This window comes from Pollachius pollachius, assembly GCF_949987615.1.
Source record: "Pollachius pollachius genome assembly, chromosome: 19".
Taxonomy (NCBI): Eukaryota; Metazoa; Chordata; class Actinopteri; order Gadiformes; family Gadidae; genus Pollachius; species Pollachius pollachius.
In genome coordinates this window covers 8,946,957-8,966,478 of record NC_136952.1, presented here as the reverse complement: position 1 = coordinate 8,966,478, position 19,522 = coordinate 8,946,957, and the positions used below count along the sequence as shown (strand labels likewise).

At 45.1% G+C, this 19,522-nt stretch overlaps 2 protein-coding genes across 2 annotated transcripts in view; both read left to right on the top strand.

Annotated features, from left to right (window-relative positions):
* The window catches only part of LOC307090594 (disks large homolog 5-like), a 38,102-nt gene extending 35,068 nt beyond the window's left edge, over window positions 1-3,034 (top strand). Inside the window, 2 exon segments of the mRNA XM_079757325.1 lie at window positions 861-970; window positions 1,536-3,034. Of these exon segments, the coding sequence (XP_079613451.1) occupies window positions 861-970; window positions 1,536-1,639 (214 nt within the window). The 3' untranslated portion in view covers window positions 1,640-3,034.
* A 1,072-nt stretch (window positions 3,035-4,106) lies between these two features.
* LOC307090599 (calcium-activated potassium channel subunit alpha-1a-like) overlaps window positions 4,107-19,522 on the top strand; it is a gene marked incomplete at its 3' end in the record, with an annotated part of 77,352 nt that continues 61,936 nt past the window's right edge. Inside the window, exons 1-2 of the mRNA XM_079757331.1 lie at window positions 4,107-4,802; window positions 15,487-15,630. Coding sequence (XP_079613457.1) covers window positions 4,605-4,802; window positions 15,487-15,630 — 342 coding nt within the window. The 5' untranslated portion in view covers window positions 4,107-4,604. The remainder of the gene's footprint in view (window positions 4,803-15,486; window positions 15,631-19,522) is intronic.

The window sequence follows — 19,522 nt, the reverse complement described above, 5'->3', positions numbered from 1 at the left end:
TGCACCAACACACACACGAGTGAACAAACAAAGATGCAAACAAACACAGACGCAGACAAATGCACACATACATATACACACACACACACACACACACACACACACACACACACACACACACACACACACACACACACACACACACACACACACACACACACACACACACACACACACACACACACACACACACGATCACTTACAGACACAGATTTAGATTTAGGGCATTTAGCAGGCGTTTTATCCAAAGCGATTTGTCAGAACGAGAATCCACAATATATATTGCTATCGGTACAGTAAAGATGCTCACAGAAACAAGTGCCAAGCAACTACCATTGCTAGGTTACATACACACACTTGACCACTCACAGACACACACAAACAGCTTGGATGCTACTTCTTTACCCTCTGGGACTTCTAAGCACATTCAAGCCTACTACACTGGCTGCGATATGTTCAGGTGTGCAGGGAAGTGATTCCCTCAGCTACTTCTGTATGCGTGGCATTTAAAAGAGCATGCACACATTTCAAAGAGTTATGCAAATTGTTCAGTGCATTGCCATCTTTAAACAAACAGCTGTCAGCAATCAGCACACGATCAACGCAAGCAAATCAATGTCTAATCAGGCGTCGAGGCATGCTGACGTGAGGAAAACCATTCTGTCTTTCCAACGAGACGGCGAAAGGACAACTGTGCATTGCCTGTGTGATAAAGTTCTTAAGCGTCTCTAGAGGGCCTCAACCGCTTTGACTCGTGGAACAGCACCTGCACGTGATACTGTTCTGCAATCAGATGTCTGTTGTCAAAGGGATTTTGAAGTGATCATCCCCCCCCCCCCACCCCCCGTCCCGTCTCCCAGGGAGCAGAAGGACCCCCAGTATCTGCGGGAGAAGGTCTCCCAGAAGCATTCCAAGGAGCAGTTCGAGGGCGCGCAGAAGATCGAGCAGGACTACAGCCGCTTCTTCACAGGTCCGTGGTGGAGGCAGCGCACACGTTACGCACACAAACCGGTAGTGGGGCAGGGGAACACCAGCCCGACCACTGCTAAGAACCCAGGCGGCAGCCGGATGAGTAAGGCCTGTTCAGATTGTGTGGGGTCGGAGGCGTGCTGCTGAATCACGTTGGGAGGGCCGGTCTGGGGTTGCCGTGTCACCCGGGTAATGAGCAGACAGTCGGTGAGTCAGGCGCGTCTGCAGCACGGCCCGCCACTCCCTCGATGCTCTTTTCAGGGGCAGACGCAACCCAATCACACCCGTCAGCTGAGGAGACGAAGGGGCCCGTACGCTGGCTCAGCTATATATTTGTTTCATTAAATATTTGTTTATTTCAGTGCTGGGCTTTTTTTTATAACCTGGTGTAGACAGTGGAAGGTGCCAAGGGACGGGAGAAAGGGGAGGTGGGGGGTGAGGAGAACGAATGAAATGAAGCGTAGAACAAGATTGGAATCAAATCGATACCACCGAAAAGCCGGAGCCGCCGCGCCCAGTCAATTATTGTTGGTCTGTTTTGTGATGCCTGCTGACGTGCGTTGCAGGTGTGGTCCAGGGGGGGAGCCTGTCCTACATCTGCACCCAGATCCTCACCGTGGTGGAGCAGGAGCAGAGCAAGGTCCTCTGGGTCCCAGATGGAGCGCCGTAGCACCACCATCTGCTCCATATACACACACACGCGCGCGCACGCATGCACGCACAGACACACAGACACAGACACAGACACAGACACACAGACACACACGCACACGCACACGCACACGCACACAGACACAGACAGACACACACAGACACACGCACACACACACACAGCCAGACACACACACACACAGAGACACAGATAGACACACACACACACACACAGACACACACACACACAGAGACACAGACAGACAGACAGACAGACACAGACACACAGGGAGAGACAGAGGCGGGGAAAGAGACACACACACACACACACACACACACACACACACACACACACACACACACACACACACACACACACACACACACACACACACACACACACACACACAGAGAAACACTAACGCACGCACACACACAGAGGCTGAGAGAGACACACACAGAGAAACAGACACACACACAGACACACACACCCCAGCGGGTTCGGTACGTCTTCGCGGTGGTCCTGAGGGACAGGTCTCCACACAGCCCCGCACCATTAGAAGTATGAGGTTTGTAATAGCACTGACGTTACGGACATGATAACCCCCACTACAATAGTGATGTACTACAGGTAGATTTTGTTTACACTAGTGTTTTAATGCGTACTTGAATGATTTTCTTCTTTTTCCATGAACATTTGGCACTCCTTAATTCCACGACCTGTTTGTTGTCCTTTGTGTCTCGGAGGGCGGTGTGCAGCAAGTAGACTGTATTTAAATGTTAATCATACCAGTCCATACCTGAAGGTAGAACCTGTGCCGTCTCCACGTCTTTGATTTAATACCTTTTGTTGATTAATCCAAGCCAATCGAAGGTAGGTTATGAAGTCTAAATAACTATGTCAATGTAGCTATCTTCGAATAAACGTGTCAATATTGTCCGGTGTTCCTGTTTATAGGGCACATCTATGGAGATTTTACTTATTTTTTCCTCTTTTTGTTTGTGGCACTGCAATATTGTATTGCCATCGGTTCTCAGATGTGTATAGGTTGTGCCAAACATGTAGGTGTTCTCTACACAATACCTATACTGCAGTTATGAAATCAACGCTTGGATATCTGTAAAGCAATAATACCACAGGTACGGTAGTCTCACAGTTAGCGGATATCCAGCGTGTGTTACTGATGTTGGCAATGTTGCCACAATGTTTTTGCTGCTTTTTCTGAAGTGAATAATTTAAGAAGGGATATTTTATTTCTGATTCACAGCAGACAAAGTATTTACAATCTCATCTTTGACGACAAATCATTGTCCGCATTTCATTTAATCGGGTTGGATTTAACGGTCCATTTCAACTTTGCTCTAATTTAATATTTGTATCAAATATTGTAAAAAAATAAATAAATATAATGAAGGAAGTCTGTATGTTTGTTTATGTTCATCTGTCACAGTGGTTAATTATTTGTTTTTGGTATAGCCTACAGTTACAATTTGAATGATAAACATAAGAACATTAAGAGTTGTCATTGAGTTATTACTCCTATTTTGAATTTAAAAGAATTAGGTCCTCAAGTATTAAGTCCAGGTAGTCTGCTACAATTCATAATGATCGAGTATTGTTCGCCTTCTATCATCAACTGGACAGCTGCACATTAGTAATCATTACACAATCCGTCCAGTAGAGGGTGTGAATCGCTACTCTAGATTACACTCTTACCACCCCAATCACGCACGCCATCTCCGCTCTCCCCAGCTAAGATCAATAACCACATTTCCCCTCTAAATATGTATTGCCGTATACGCAGCTGGTGGCTTCAAAACGTGGTCATAAATTACCATTTAATATAATGTCATGCTTGAACACCATGAACGATCATGTATATCATAACCTCATTTCGTAAATCCACAATACCCGAATTACTTCGCATTTGTTCAACAGGTTTGTATATGTAGCGCCAGATCCCATCTTGTACGAGTCCTCCTAGATTTAATTATCTGAGTCAGGCTACTAATGGCCATGTAATCGCTATATAAAGAGATCCCTTTTCTTGTTTCCTCTTTTCCTTATAAAGTATACGCTATGAAGGCTCGAGAAAATACACACATAAACACACACACACACGTATGCGTTTAGAAAAACGACCACTTTTAACATTTCAAGTTGACGAGCCTAAAGAAACTGCAACTTGGGGGGAAAATAATGATCAACTGTGCACCTCATGAGGACCAAAATGATCTGATGGAGTTGATGGCTCCACCCCCCCCCCCCCCCTGCTACCTGTAATCTGCGATGCCATCTTCCTAGTAGATGTGAGAGCAGCTCTCTGGCACACCGAGAAAGCAACAAAAAAAACGCTTAGCATCAAGCAACATCTACCACGGAACACGAAGCGTTGTTGACCATTGAACGAGGCAGGACTAGAAGAAGTATCGGACCTTTGCTTTTTAACAAACTGCGCGTTGTTCAACAAGGTGCAACCCAGGAGTGAGAGCCATCGATTGCCATCAGCGGCGGATGGAACGAAGGACCACACAATTCTGGGCGATTCTAATTGTTTGACCTGCAGGGATACAAAAAAATGAGTCGATTTTAGGAGGGAAAGGATGAACATGAATGAACGTTCCCGCGATCGCTGTTAACTGTGAAAACAGTTTCCCAAGAATTTGATTATTGTGGGGCATGTCTATTGATTTATAGGGGCGCGCTTGCTGTTCTCGAAGGAGCGCCGCACACCATCCATTTCCTTGGTGGTTTTCTAAGGATATTTGAGTGTGTTTTTTTAGGACGAAGGCAGATGGAAACGCCAAGTAGTGAAAGGTGGATGACACAATATGGCTGAGCCGCTGGGGCAGGGGGCGCTGGCAGACGCTCCCCGAAGCATCTCGATCGTAGTCGTTGTGGTTTGGCGAGTGAACCCCGGACACATAGTTTAATCATCTTACAATGCAATGAAAAATCGATAAATTCATCCCCGGACTGCTCGATGATCCACATGGCCAAGATGAACGTGATCATACCCTTCTCGGCAGATGTGATCTGTGACAGCAACAGCCAGCGCATGTGGTGGGCTTTTCTCGCCTCGTCCATGGTCACTTTCTTCGGGGGTCTCTTTATAATTCTTCTGTGGAGAACTATCAAGTACCTGTGGACGGTGTGCTGCCACTGTAACGGCAAAAAGAAGGTAGGCTACGCCATTTAAACCTTTGGTTACTCCAAACATGTACGACTTCACACACAGGATCAGTTTATGTTGAGATATTCTTGTTTGATTTCTGAACAGCACTTTCGGAAGAAACTAAATTTGTCTAAGAACAATCGGCCGCCTTACTTTTACCGATGGTGTTCATTCAGGGTTTGAAACTGCCTGTGTTTTCTTCAGGATTCAATGCAAGGCTGTGCATAGTCCTTACTGAAGTGAATAATATATAGGAAGCTTTAGTGATGGATGTCTTGGCCTCCTCAGAAGTGTTTTTGTCACGCACACCATGCAAACCTGTGATGACACCTGTTGGTGGGTGCCTTAAATGAAGCACATGAAGTTGACAAGCTGGAAGTGTGTGAAATGCAAATATTTCTTAACAACTGGAATGCTTCGATCGACAGGCTATGTTAAAAGGATTTACCTTCTTTTTTTTTAAAAAAAAAAGCGTCTGCCTACTCCCACACTGTTTTCACTTTCAGTTGTTGTGATGGTCGTACTACTCTCAAAGTGGTTGGAAGTCCCTATGAAATATAATATGCCTATGTCTAAGAATTAGGCCACATATTTATTAATGACTTGAGGCTATACTCACCTATCAACAAGTAGCCTACCTGATACCTGATGTTTAGGTTTAAATACACATTGCTTTCTGCATTAACCTCTTGTTGGAGCTGAAAAATGTATGGTCATCTACTTCTGAGTGGCCTAATGGTTTCTTGTAATTGTGGCAAATGTTAAGCTGAAAAATCATCTATTTACCACAATGTGAGTATGTTGTTTGCAATTAAATAGCGGTTTTGTCAATACAGTTGCACAATAGACTGCTGGCTATTTACCCATGATGAATAAACAAGGGAAAGTAAACAGTCAAGTTATGGCTAAGCCAGTACAAAATGACCTATGTCCAAATATATAATCAAAATCACTTGTAGAGTACAAGTCCTTATTTATGCCTCAGACTATTTTTAAAAGTCTAGGTGCATCTTCGCATGACGTCCTCACCACTTTATGTTGTACTGTTCGAAACTCTTTAGACATGCATCAAATCTTGTTGGATAGGAGCATCAAACTGAAATGGTGACTAAACCAGATAAACCTAGCTCCTTGAACAGGGAAAAAACGTTTCCATAACCAATGCTAACATAATTGTTTACAATCATCATACTATACAACATCATAACTATTGTATTATATTATTTTGTCACACTTGGGCGGTGGGGGGGAACTGTAACTGTGACACACATCGCAGTGACCCACCCATTGCATCTTGACACTGCAGTAGTGAGCACCATTCACTTTTGTGTGTGTGTGTGTGTGTGTGTGTGTGTGTGTGTGTGTGTGTGTGTGTGTGTGTGTGTGTGTGTGTGTGTGTGTGTGTGTGTGTGTGTGTGTGTGTGTGTGTGTGTGTGTGTGTGTGTGTGTGGTGTTACTTGCTATATGAAGAACACTGTACACTCCCAGATGTACTGACCACACTGGGGGGTTCTGTGTTTGCGTGTGTGTCTCTCCCAACCTGTCTGTCTCTCTTCCTCTTTGTGTGTGTGTGTGTGCGTGTGTGTGTGTGGTTAGTAGGCGACGGATGTGGAGGTGCTACAGTGTTCAGTCATTTCCCCAAAGTGTGTCTCTGGACAGGCACTGTGTGAAGGCGAGACAGTCCATTCCAGCCACTGCGTAACCCTTCAAAACACAGTTCATAGCCTCCTCCTTAAGCGCGCCGGGGCTGCTAAATGGCTGTTCTTCACTGTAGTGTTCTCTCCTGTCAAAATGAGTCCTCCTCACACGTGTCTCTCCCCCCTCCAGGGGCTAGCCGTAGCGCTAACGTAGCTTTCAGGAACTGTTCAATTCAGACCCCCATAGTCTGAACTCTAGGAAGAGAGATATTTCAGGCTTTCCTTTGCCGGTCGGTTCTTAAGAGTATGACCAGGTTTCTGGGGTTTTCCTTAGTGTTAGACTTTTTTCTTTTTTGTGTTAGACTTTTTGTCTAGTGTTTTTCATGTTGAACTTTAGCCATTCATGGGGCTACTATAGATCCTAGAGTAGCTAATGGAAAGAAACACAGTCAGCTCTCACACCTCGGCTCTGAAAGTTTTCGGAGGGTGTTCGTCAACAGGCTGGCGAGGAAGGAAGCGTGGAACAAATGGCTGAAGCTGTGCTCCATTAAAGGTCTACGCCACTGACCTTTTCAGAGGAGACGTCTGTCTTTGGCTCGCTCTAGTTGGCTCCCTTGTAGAATCGTTGTTGGTGTTGGAAAGCTGCAGATCTGTCTGAAGTCGGGGTGTTTCTTTTGGGTTATTGAGGGATCTTCAGATCAGCCTTGGTCAATGTTGTAATTCATGGCCTTAAAATAAACTGTGAATTAAATTCTGATTCAAGCCTTATACTGCATCATATGAGATGTGTGTCCTCTCATCATGTATCCAAATATTACAATTAGAATGAAAGACATTCAACTCTAATATCATTAGTGCTGGCTAAGCCTATTTTCTAGCTCTGTTAATTGCAAAGGATAAACACTGTAAATCATCCTCCTTTTACTTCCAATTACTTCTTGTGGCAGTTTGAGAGAATGAACACTGCTCACTTTAAATCACTGCTGTTTTCTCTCCCTCTCCCTTTGCGCCGCACTCACCCTATTTTTCCTTTTTTATTGCCTGAAAGCTACCTGCCGCATGCAGGCACACACACACGTAGACAAACCCGCGCGCACGCATGCACACCTCTGCCTCCTGTCAAACCGCTTGCCCCAGTAATGTCAGAATATAGCATACAACGCTATGCATGGTATATGCTATTTAAATCAGGTTGGGGTTCATTATTTTCTTTTTTCTTGTTGTTATCATGGCTTTTTTTTGTATGTTTTTGTTGCTAAGCAACTGGCAAGCAAAGTATTTTGTCGTAAGATGAAGAGGGAAAAAGAAATATCTTCCACTTATGCAATCACCGCGATTCACTGAGACACTGGCAGGTCAGGGATGTGAGTGGTCAACCACAACTCATCACCCCTAACCTGAACCCCCCCCCGACCGGGCCAGCATGTACAGATCATAAGCCTGCTGAACTTTGAGCCGATTGAGTCCGTGTGACTCATCCACGGTTGCCCTTCACGTTTCCCTGTCCATTCTTTCTGGCCCTTCTTTGTTTTTTCCTGAGACTGATCGTACCCTTCACCATCCCCTGGGCTTACGTCAGAGGCCGGTGCCTCTGTCTCTGACGCTGTGCCTCTATCTGTCTCTCGGTCTGTCTGTCTGTCTGCCTGTCTCTCTGTGTGTGTGTAACTCTGTGTCTGTGTCTTTCCCTCCTTGTCTGTCCTTCTCAGCCTGCGTCCCTCTCTTTCTGTGTCCCTGTGTTAAAGGACACCCACCCCTCTGCCTCCTACCAGGAGCAGAGCTCCAGAGATGGATCTGCTGCCTGGCGGTGGCCCATTGCCTTCCTCCCAATCTGATAACAAGCAGTAAAATGTCTCCCAGTCGCGCCCCATCATTTGATGAATAACCGCTGATATCCATCAGCCAGGGACACAAGCAAATGTTGATTGTGCAAATGATATTGCTCTCACACACACACACGCACACACACACACGCACACGCACACGCACACACACACAGGCCCCAGATGACAAAGATCAGATAAACTTACGAGTCAGATCTGCGGTGCTTTAAAAGAGATGGATCGTATCCAACAATGTCCCCCCTCCCCAGTGTCATTGGTCACCGACGTCTGGCCCTCCAAAGGGTCTGGTGAAATATTATAATGGTGTTTGCTGAAGGGCCACTGGTGGAGCCTTCCGGAACAATAATCAATGCGCTTCAGCCAGCAGGAAGGATTTATAGTCATCAAATGTGTCAGGTTTATTAAGGGACGTGGATGTCTGAATCACAAGCTTCTCAGAGTTGAGGGACATTGGGGATTTCATATCAGAATGGAAACCAAATAGTGTCTTCTCCTTTTCGCGACTCCTTTATCTCTCTCTCTCATAGACACAGCTCTCTCACACACACGCATCTTTTTCTTTCATACACCTCCTTCAATGTCTGTCTCTCTCTCTATTTATTTATTCCCCTTAAGTGAAAACAACAGCTCTTTGTGCTGCATGGTTTATTACTTTTTATCTGAGAAAGTCCAAGAAGCTCAACAACAATAACCGTCTCTCCTGTCAACTTCAGTTTCCATTTCATTTTGTTCACCGCCAGGAACGGTTGAATGCCCAGACAGGCAGACACTTAATACTTTGAAGGATCTCTGTTGTATTGGCACACGTCCAACTCACATACAAGCCCAGCATTTCAGACCCCTCCATTTATTCTTATGATGTCGCCCGGCTATGCCTTCCAATGTAAAATGTCATGTCACCCATATACTCTATACATTTTATACTATATTGAAATGATTCCATCGTAACTGTTGCATAATGTAGCCGGGTTAACAGCTCCTGGCTGTCACTGGACCATATGGCATCACAACAGGTCTAGGGTTAAAGCAAATGTTAAACATTTGTATTGTGCCAAGCCCTTGAGGGGGTGTTTGGTGAATCGAGCAAGACAAAAAATTCAGATGGATGCTGTTACCGTACAGATTTTTCATTTTTTCAGTTTTATTTGACCTGAATCAGACCTGAAGTATGTGGGATCACAGCCTAAAGTATGTCGGATCAGCCTAAAGCCGTAAGTATGTTAGATCACAGCCTAAAGTATGTCAGATCGCAGCCTAAACTTTGGTGATAACTTCCAGGGTATTTGCAATTTCATTTTTTTTTGGCAATTGAAATGCTGTCCATCATCTATATTAATAACCTACCTTGTCAGGTTAAGGCCTAATTTTAGCGTCTGTCTTCACAGGTCATAAATGTCTTCGCTCCGCTCCATATAATCACAGACTGGGGGTCATAACTTTGATGTGCTTTCATTTTTTCTTTTTTACCAATCTGGTCCTTTGGAACATCTTAAAGGTGCAGTGTGTAGGATTGAGTGCCATCTAGCGGTGATGTTGCAGATAGCAACCAACTGAGTACTGCCCCTCACCTCCCCTCACCCGTCCTTTTAATACGTTGTCAGAAAATCAAGCATCAAGCAGCAGTCGTAAAGTGACCCGGTTCCTTGATCGATTTATGAATGATATTTAGTTATTTAGTCTGTAAAACTAAAGGTCATAGCTTACAAGTAAGCTAATGATACCATGATTAAAAACGCTTCCTCTTTAGAGTTGTTTGTTTCTTCTGGGCTATTGTAGAAACATGGGGGGCGCCGTTGAAGAGGACCCACTCCCTGTGTAGATATAAAGGGCTCATCCTGAGGTAACGAAGACACAAAAAAATCCTATTTTCATGGGAATATACATAGATTGAAACATGCCCATGAATGTAACAGTTAATATCTGCCAAGGCCGTTCTGCTAGATGGCACTCGATTCTACCTACTGCATGTTTTTAAGATTGTTTACATTTCTCCAATGGAGCATAATGAAGAAAACACGATAGGGCAAATGTTATCCTAGACCTCTGTCTCTCCATTTCAGCTTTCTTATCATACAGCGAAAAACATTAAGCTTTGTGGATCCATGAATTGATATCCATAATTTCCTGCCTTTTTAATGGAGGCTGTGTGGGCGCCAATCCTGTTGTATTGCCAACTAGCAGTTGGAAAACGTTTTGAAGAGAGATGATTATTTTGTGTGCCATGGACTTTTTCAAAAATGTACCATCCACCCTATTAATCAAGCTGGAAGAGAAAATTGTTTCCGGTTATTTAATCTACCTTGAACCCTAGGTTTGAACTCTGCCCTTTTGTGAGTACAAGGATATACAAAACACAATATACAGGCACTAGATTAGTCGACAGCAGGGGAGGGGTTCACCTGTACTCCCGGGTTCTGCCCTCCAAGTCTACTCTGCTGTGCCTCTATGATCCATGATTAAAAAACCTGTGATGGGTATTAATATATGGTTGAATAATTTAGACTTTCTGCAGGATTTGTGTCATGAGCCATGTCCTATTTTGGTTTCCTGTACTTTAGTCTTTGAGAAATTATCACACTGGTCCTAGCCAGGGTGAAAAATGTCTTATGTTGATCAATGACCACTGAAATTAGGTATTACAGTCAGGCTAACTGGGGACACCTAAATTTAGAGGTCTTTACAATTAATCAAAATGCCACTGATGTAATTCTACAATGAGCACAGTAGTGAAAAATAGAAAATGTACGTATCACACATAATGAGACATAGTATTACAAGTATTGTATCTTTGTTACGACTCTTAGGCTACATATTCACATGCCATAAAACACAATTATTAAACATGAAAAGTCATGAAAACACAGAAATAAAATGACTTAAAGCCTTAAGTACTGAAGACAAAGATTAAAGTAAATATTTACTGTGTGTGTGTGTGTGTGTGTGTGTGTGTGCGTGTGTGTAAACTGCATACAGCATATTGTACATTATGTGGAGTGCTTGCCTGATGAAATCTACAGAGTAAAGTATGTAAATAAAGCTAGACTCTTGGTCCTCGTGGAGCAGACATCCAAAGCTTTTGACCTTAAAACCGAAACATGCTCTCTCCGTGAGTAATTGGACCAAAGCATGTCCTATACCACTGCCTGCCATTAACCTTTGAACTTTAGCATTTCTGGCATAAAAGATTCATAGTGGAGGAATATTTCATGGTACATTTTTAGATGTGGTCATTAAATGGCTGGACAGTAACAGTAGGATGCCAATTAGGCATACTTAACGCAGCTGACCTCTGGCACTGCGGCCAAGGTCAACCTATCATCGTGGTGAAGTAGACTCAACACCCCGGTCCGAGAGGCCACAGGACAAGTAAGCTGTGAAAGGCGCATAGGTCGTTCCAAAGGGTAGCGGATCCATTACGTTTGGTTTTGATTGATCGCATAACCGGCTGAAATGATCCATCGTTTACTTTCACTTCTCTATAGATAGCATGCACTGCGTTGTTCAACCCTTTAGTGGAGGCATTATTTGCACCAAAGGAATCTTTTGATTTTAATCGATCTGTAAGTGGATGTTTACACTCAAAGCAAATGGAAGAGGTAAAGTTTAATCTTGATCTCCAGTGGAACATTTATTAGTCCTTACCAAATGCTAACTGTCGAATATCCAGGCATAGTTTAAATAGATTTGCAGCCGTTTCCAATTTAATTGCGTTCCTTTATTGATGAAAAGTGGATAATATCCTTCATGTTATTACATCTCATGCCTATTACCTTTTATAGTGGACTATGCATGATTAAGCAGTACACAGGCCCATTATATAACCACATTAAATGCTGGTTAAAGAAGATTTGTATGCACACAAGCATTTTAGGAAAGGTGGTTCAAATGATTATTTAATCCGTTTTAGGCGATGCCTAGGCGAAATAACTGAACAGTTTTACAGCAAAGAAAACCACTGGGGCCTCCTGATAGCTTGGGGGCCCCCTTGTAGCTTGCTTGTCACTTATACGGCTTGTATCTAGAAACAGCCCTTAGAGCTCAGCCCTTTTTATTCTCTTCAATCAGAAGAGTATAAAGGAATACTGTTGGAGTGTTTGGATGATGGGTTAAGCAGCCCCACCTAGCCCGGTCTGATTGGACTCTAAGGCTCGTGAGGCTGCACAGCTGTTGCACATTGAGAAATCAGTGAGCACAGGTTGAACCAGCCATCTCCACACACACTCACACTCAGGGAGAGATCTCATGTAAAGGCAGTGGAGTGCCCTTGTGTCATGCCATTTCTGCAAAAAATGATCATCAATTTTTAACACCACCACCCTGTGTTTGAAGGAGCCCAGAAATGTAATCTAGGCGGTGTGTGGCAAGTGACCTTGTTACAAATAAATCATGGACGTATATCTATATGAAGGTATGTTGCCACATTTTAGCAGCAACGATGAGAGTGTAATTCCTGCCCGTGCGATCCGGTTAGTTTCATAGATTCAGGGGCCAGGGTACAGTGTCTGTTTCCCTCTCTAGTAGCCCGGGATGACCCCTAAAATGATTCAGGCTTTAAACACAATTGGATTTATCAAGGCTGGGCAGCGGTTTAGGAACCGTGACGAGAGATTGTTGGCTGTGCTCGGGGAGATAGTGTGAACGCATACGGATCCCACTTTGCTTTAGACGAAGCACGCTCGGACCCTGGCAACGCTCTTGTTTACTAATGGCGGTTGGTTGTGCGCCGTGCATCGTTGCTCAGAGGTGTTGACTTTGCGTCGCTCATCTGTCTTTTCAGTTGAACTGGTATGGTAGTATCAAAGCGTCTCTGTGCTATGTGATTCCACTAATAGATGACTGAACACATTGTCAGCTGTGCCGTTATTAATTTAAATAAAGGGACGGCCATGTTGAAAGTTGAAATGGATGTTAGCGAAGCTGGCTCATCGTCGGCCACCCGGGCGGGGGGGAAGAGCCCTCGTCATTGTTTTAAACTCGGGTTGCTGCTGACACCCGTATCGCTCACCCCTTGAAAGCAGTAGCGTGCCCGCCTGCCTGTCAGTCGCGCCCGGTCGAGAGTTATGGGGCAGTTGGAGCAGCACAGCATATGCTGCGTTGAGCTCAGCGACCGAACCGACTCACAGAAAACGCCCGCGAGTGTCGTCTGTGCATGCGGGAAGCCGCGACCGACGTCCTTAAAAAAAACAAGAGCAGCCTTCTTGTCACCCCGGGTTCCCTAGGAACTAGAAACCAAAGGGATGAAGGGGGGAAATGAAAAGACAGAGTGTGATGTGGAGGAGGACATTGATGAACACATTGAAGGAGCTTGGGGTAGAGTCGTGGTCCGTTTCATTACCCCTGGCCAACAGGGCGTTACGGGACAGAACCGTAGTAATGTACTGACATCTTCATCCTCCTGTTATTAGCTGATCTATTCAATTAGTTTTATTTATTTATTTTGTATTGTATTATTTATTGGCTACTCATCAGACGCAGCAGGCAAGCTGAAGACACCGCTTTGGACTCTTACTTGTAAAAAGTTACTTGGATTTAATTTGCTGTTATATATCAGATGGTTGAATACCAGAGGATTATTTGACCTGAAAAAGTAAATCGATCAGTCAGCAATCAAAGGAATCGTATGTTAGCATCATGAGAGAGAGGGAGGGAGGGAGGGAGGGAGAGAATGTTGAAATGGTTGTTAGGGAAGCTGGCTCTTCGTCGGCCCCCCCGGGGGAGGAAGGGTCTGGTGTGACATGCCATTCATGTGTGGGTGGAGGCAGAAATGGGGAAACAGGTGTCAGTATTGGGGATTGGGTGTGGGGCTGCACACACAGTGCTTACCTTGGGTGTCTTGATATGCGAGTAGAGGGCTGGGGAGGGGAAAGGGTTATATCCCAATGCATCCCTTGCCCATTTCCTGCTCCATGAATGAGATGGCTCCCAGCAGACCGAGCCGGCAGACCAGCCCACTCAGCAGAGCACCAGAATCTCAACCGGCTGCCATGGCTACACTCGTACCGTCCTGGACACGCTCTGTCTCCATCGCGCTCCGCGGCTGTCGTCCTGCGCTCCCTCCTTGTCAATCTCACACTCTCCCTTATTATCTCTCTGTGATCTTCTCCCCCCCTCCCGCTCTGTCTCCATCTATGCCTTTATTATTTTTTTTATCTGTCCCTTGGGGTGTGTGTGTGTGTGTCGTGCTTTAAACAGAAGTTATAGAAATGGTGGGCTTTAGAGATGGCTAAATATTTGATGAGGTGACAAATGGTTAGGATTAGGTAGAGCTGGGTATAGGTAGGGATAGTTTACTTTAGTTCTAAAGTTAGAGATGGTTACCTTCTAGGGATTCAATTGTATGTGTCTACAGATACTGTAGATGGCTATAAATGGAGGAGCACTTTCATGGCTACATTTCTGATCACTCAGCGCGTACATTTGAGGGAAACTGTCTTCTATCAGAGCTGTTACCCAGCGATAACTCTGAATATTAAACAGCAAAAATAAACATGGTTTAAAGCTATGAGGTCATGGTGGGGCCACGATGAGGCAATCGTTGATTTTTTTTAGTCCACATTTGCTACAACTCTACCCTGCCATGAGGGGCCATCTTCGTAAAACACTGTACTGGCCTCCTGCGTACCACTCACAAAGATAATATGTTCAGGGACGCGCATGAGTACAACCAGACAGTCATCGTTGACTGAAAGCGTCTGTAGAGTAAACACATCATAGTTGTATTATTAAAGTTGAACATGGGGTTGGCTTCGCTCAGGAGGTAGAGCTGGTTGACTTGTAACCTGAAGTTTGCTAGTTTGATCCTCGGCTCCTCCCAGCTGAGTGCTGGAGCAAGTCACCTAACCATAACTGCTCAACTGCTTTATTCCCTAAATAAAAATGTAATGAACATGAATAATACCTGAACACTGCTTTACTGAAGCCTGGTTATGATGACTAAATTCAACCAATGAATTTCAAAGTGCACTTGTTCTCCGTTGTTGACTGAACGTTATTACATTAAAGATGACATATTTTATATGAATTATTTTATAATATTAGTTCAATAATTTTTGCTAGTATTCACATAAATGAATCAAGAGTCCTTGAGTACTTGCAACAAAAACAAAATACAAGTGTAACATCGTGAATTGAAATGAATTGAGAAAATGAATTGTGGAAAAGCCTCCTGATTGTGGTTCTGATTCTGCTCTGCGGCGCTCCTCTCTCCTGCAGGAGGGCCACCGCGTGACCACCGTCGATGGCGTCAAGCGGGGGGACAAGGAGGACCCGGCGGCCAGCGAGGTGGGCTGGATGACCTCGGTTAAAGACTGGGCCGGGGTCATGATCTCCGCGCAGACGCTCACCGGCCGAGTTCTGGTGAGACCTTGACTCCTCTTTATTGTGTTTCGGCCTAATTGATTAGCAGTCGTTACTGCTGCAGTTTTGTGTTGGTGGTCCCGCCTAGCCTATCGTACATCCCGCCTTCTTGATAGTTGGGCTGTCAGTCATCGTTTTATCACACTGGAGATTGAGGGCGGTAGTCGATGACGATGACGAAGATGATGATGGGGGTGAGACACTGAGATTCACCCCTGACGGGAGCTGTCTCTGGCTGGTTGCACCCTCTACCCATGTTAGTGTGTGTGTGTGTGTGTGTGTGTGTGTGTGTTGGCTGAAGCAGATTCAGACAGTCTTTCTTCCCAGACAGAGGCGATGCAGAGCTCGTCACAACAGATCCAGGGCACGAGAGAGAGAGAGAGAGAGAGAGAGAGAGAGAGAGAGAGAGAGAGAGAGAGAGAGAGAGAGAGAGAGAGAGAGAGAGAGAGAGACGGCAGGAGGTCTGTGGGTGGTGGGGTGGTGTTGTGTGCCATGAAGATGAAGGATGCAGCCATTAGCTTTTTGGTCCGTGAAAAATGGTTGCCATGGCGCAACATCCGACTTTTGACATTATCATATGTGAGCTTTGGTTCTTGTTTTTTTGTTGTTTTGGTTTTTGTGTTGCATTACAGTTGCAACCACAATATATTCGGGGGGTTTGGATTAAAGCTGGGCCAGAGATTAGTGCAGCCTGGGTATGTTGTAACCTGTCCTGTCCCAATGAGGGAGAGGATCACACACACACACACACACACACACACACACACACACACACACACACACACACACACACACACACACACACACACACACACACACAGCACACACACAACCTTAACCTCGTGGAGCTTTCCCATAATTTATTTGTGATTTAATTATTTCTTGTTGCCTTTTTATGAGAATGTTGATTATGCCCGGCTCTAAGTGCCGAGCTAAGCTAGTTCGGGGGCAGAGCGTAATCAAACAAAATGGTTTGACTGGATGGGCCACGCCAAGACTGGCTGCAGTTCTCTGCCCTGAATAGTGTCCCCTCCCTCGCTCTCCCTCCCTCCTTCTCTCTCCCTCTCTCTCCCTCTCTCCCTGTTTTCCCCAACGTAATGCACCAGCTCCAGCTGCCTCTCGGTTTGTAAAGTCGGTTTAGCGTTGAAGCAGTTCTCACGCACCAGTTAGTCCAGAGTGTCGGTTTCACGTTGACACTCTCGCCAGTCACATCTGGTATGTTTTTTACGAATCAAAGAACATAAGAGATTTTTGCAGCCATGTCAAAATGGGATGAAGGTGACGCAGACTTAGTACTGCCTCCCTAAACCCAAGGACGGAGATGGGCCTTGGGGTGCCAATATTTAATAAAAGAGTGTTTTATGGCGCGTTGCATGCCAAGATATTGGGATTTTTACATATTTTCTTAATTTTACCGCATCTCTCTGCAGATGGTGGTCACTGCCATCTTCGTCATTTCTAAAGAGCAAATGTGGTAGAGGTCTGAAATAATTTGAGGTGACGAGGTGCATGAAAGTGATATCCATTTATGCACAAAACTGCCTGGCTATATTATATTTAACCTCCTGTGATGTAGTCCTTAATTTACAGTCATCGCAATCTTGGCAATGGAACAAAATGAGTTTGGAGAGTTGTTCTTGCACATGGATATGGGTGGCAGACAGTGGTTGTAGAGTGAAGGCATGTGGTTGGTTGGCACATCAAACAACAACCCTTCACTGTGTATGAGACACTGTTTACAGACATTAAGGCAAGCGGCGCTGTCAACGTGATTTGCTTTTTGCTTGTTTTAGCATGGAACACGCATGTCATATGGGGTGTGTGTGTGTGTGTGTGTGTGTGTGTGTGTTCTTGTTTTGTATGTTTTGTGCATGTGTGTTCTGTGAATATCGTGGCTCAAATACTCTGTCAGTAATGGCTGGGCACACACCACGGTTTAGTGAGCTCTCCTCTGTAACCATGGCGACTACAGCTTACCTAAGCGCAGCAGATGTGTGTAGTCCATGTCAGCTTGTTTAGGGCAGGATACATTAAATCCTGCTTCTGGGCCGTGTGAGAGGATGGTCTAGTTGTCTATAAGACAATAGCACGGCAAATTAAATGTGTTGTGTGACTCTTTTAAAGAGGATCATACAATAGACCCAATTCTGGATCCCTGCAATCATTGCATTACTTTATTATCCCTGTAGCTCTTGCTTATTTTCAGATTAATTTAATGTGAAACCAGCCATGAATGTGTATGTTGATTGCTTTTTATTTGGCATGAATATAGAGTGCTGGGATTTATTAAGTAGAGAAATGTATTTTAAGTTTTGGAAAAGTAAAGACTGGGAACATTTTTATCACACAATACAAATAAAGGGTATATTTTGTTTGGGTACAGTTTTTCTGTTAATTATCACTGATGTCAGCCTTAATGTTATTACATGGATGCCGATTTTAGTTAAAAGCAAGATTTGCATAAATGCTTCCTAAGAGAATGATTAGCATTATTGTTTTTTTTGCCAAGGGAAAACCCCCGAGTACAGTGAGCAAACACCAGCAGAATGTTAGCTCACTGTAAGCTAACGCAAACGCAGCCGAGAGCTCACAACATCACAGAACATGTGCCGAGCGTAGGGAGCGACAAAGGTGCGGGCCGACCCGTCAAAGGTTCCTCACACCAATCTGCGCCGGTGTCACGGGGCCAACCCGCGTCTCCCCAACTTTCCGACAGATTGTTCCCAGATCAAACGTTGCCCTTGGTGCTTCTCATCACCGGGAACGACGCGTCTGTGACCTTTCCCCGCTCGCAAAGCGTATCAGTTTGAGATCCTTTAACCCCCCCCCCCCCCTTTTTACCCCCCCTTCTCCATTCAATCAAAGCAGCCTGCGGAAAACACAAAAGCCAAAGGCCTCGTGTTTACTGTCTAATTACAGGTCTGCCTCCGGTCCCTATGTAAAGACAGATTAACCCACTCCTTGCCTCTCGGCCCCATCGCTCCCTCTCTACAACACCCTGCACACGAGGGATCACACATCTGTCAATCCCGGCCTAATAGGTCCCTCTTTAAACACAGGGCAGTCATTGCCGCCGCTTGGTACGAGACACACTGAGATAATTTTTTGCTCCTAACCCACTCGTGTGTAAACAGGTGTCAAACATATGTAGAGGAACTAGACGGTGGAACCAGGTGTACTTGCGTTTAAGCCGGGAGCATTTGAATGCCGGTGTTATTTCTGTGTGATGCATTTCTATTGAGTGGTTGTTACCTGTAGTGTGTAATTGTTGTTGACACTGTCAGATGACAGGAAGTGTTGTGAGATTGGTCTTTTGCAAAGGACACCCGGGGGGGGGTTATTTTGTGTGTTGGAGGGGGGATGGGGAGGGAGGGGGTACCTTAAAGTATACACCCCATGCTGTGTGACATTTAGCCTGGAGTTCCCGGAGGTCCACAGCGGTGTGTGTGTGTGTGTGTGTGTGTGTGTGTGCGCTCGCACTGCTGGCCGGAGAAATGGTTTTCTATAAATGGGTGCATATGTAGCTAGCTCCTAGATAGCCTTTAGCTGCTGGGTAGATTTTGGCAGTATCCCCACAAGCACTGATTGATAGATCAGACTCTGCGTCACCTGCACCACCCTCCAGACAAAACACAGACAAGTGTACGTGTTTTAGCGGTAAAGACGTCACGATACGCACGCGTAGCGACACTCAATACGTACAAGGAACACTGCGACGCATTGGCATGCGTAAGCATACCGGACAACCAATAAAAAGTGTCCGTCCATCCCGGGCCTCTGTACGACAGGAGACCAAGGCTCTCAGAAGAAAATTACAGGTGGCTCACGAGGGCATTTTCATCAAGCAGGGCAAATTCCCCACTGCCCGCTTCTCCTCCTCTGTGGGCTTCAA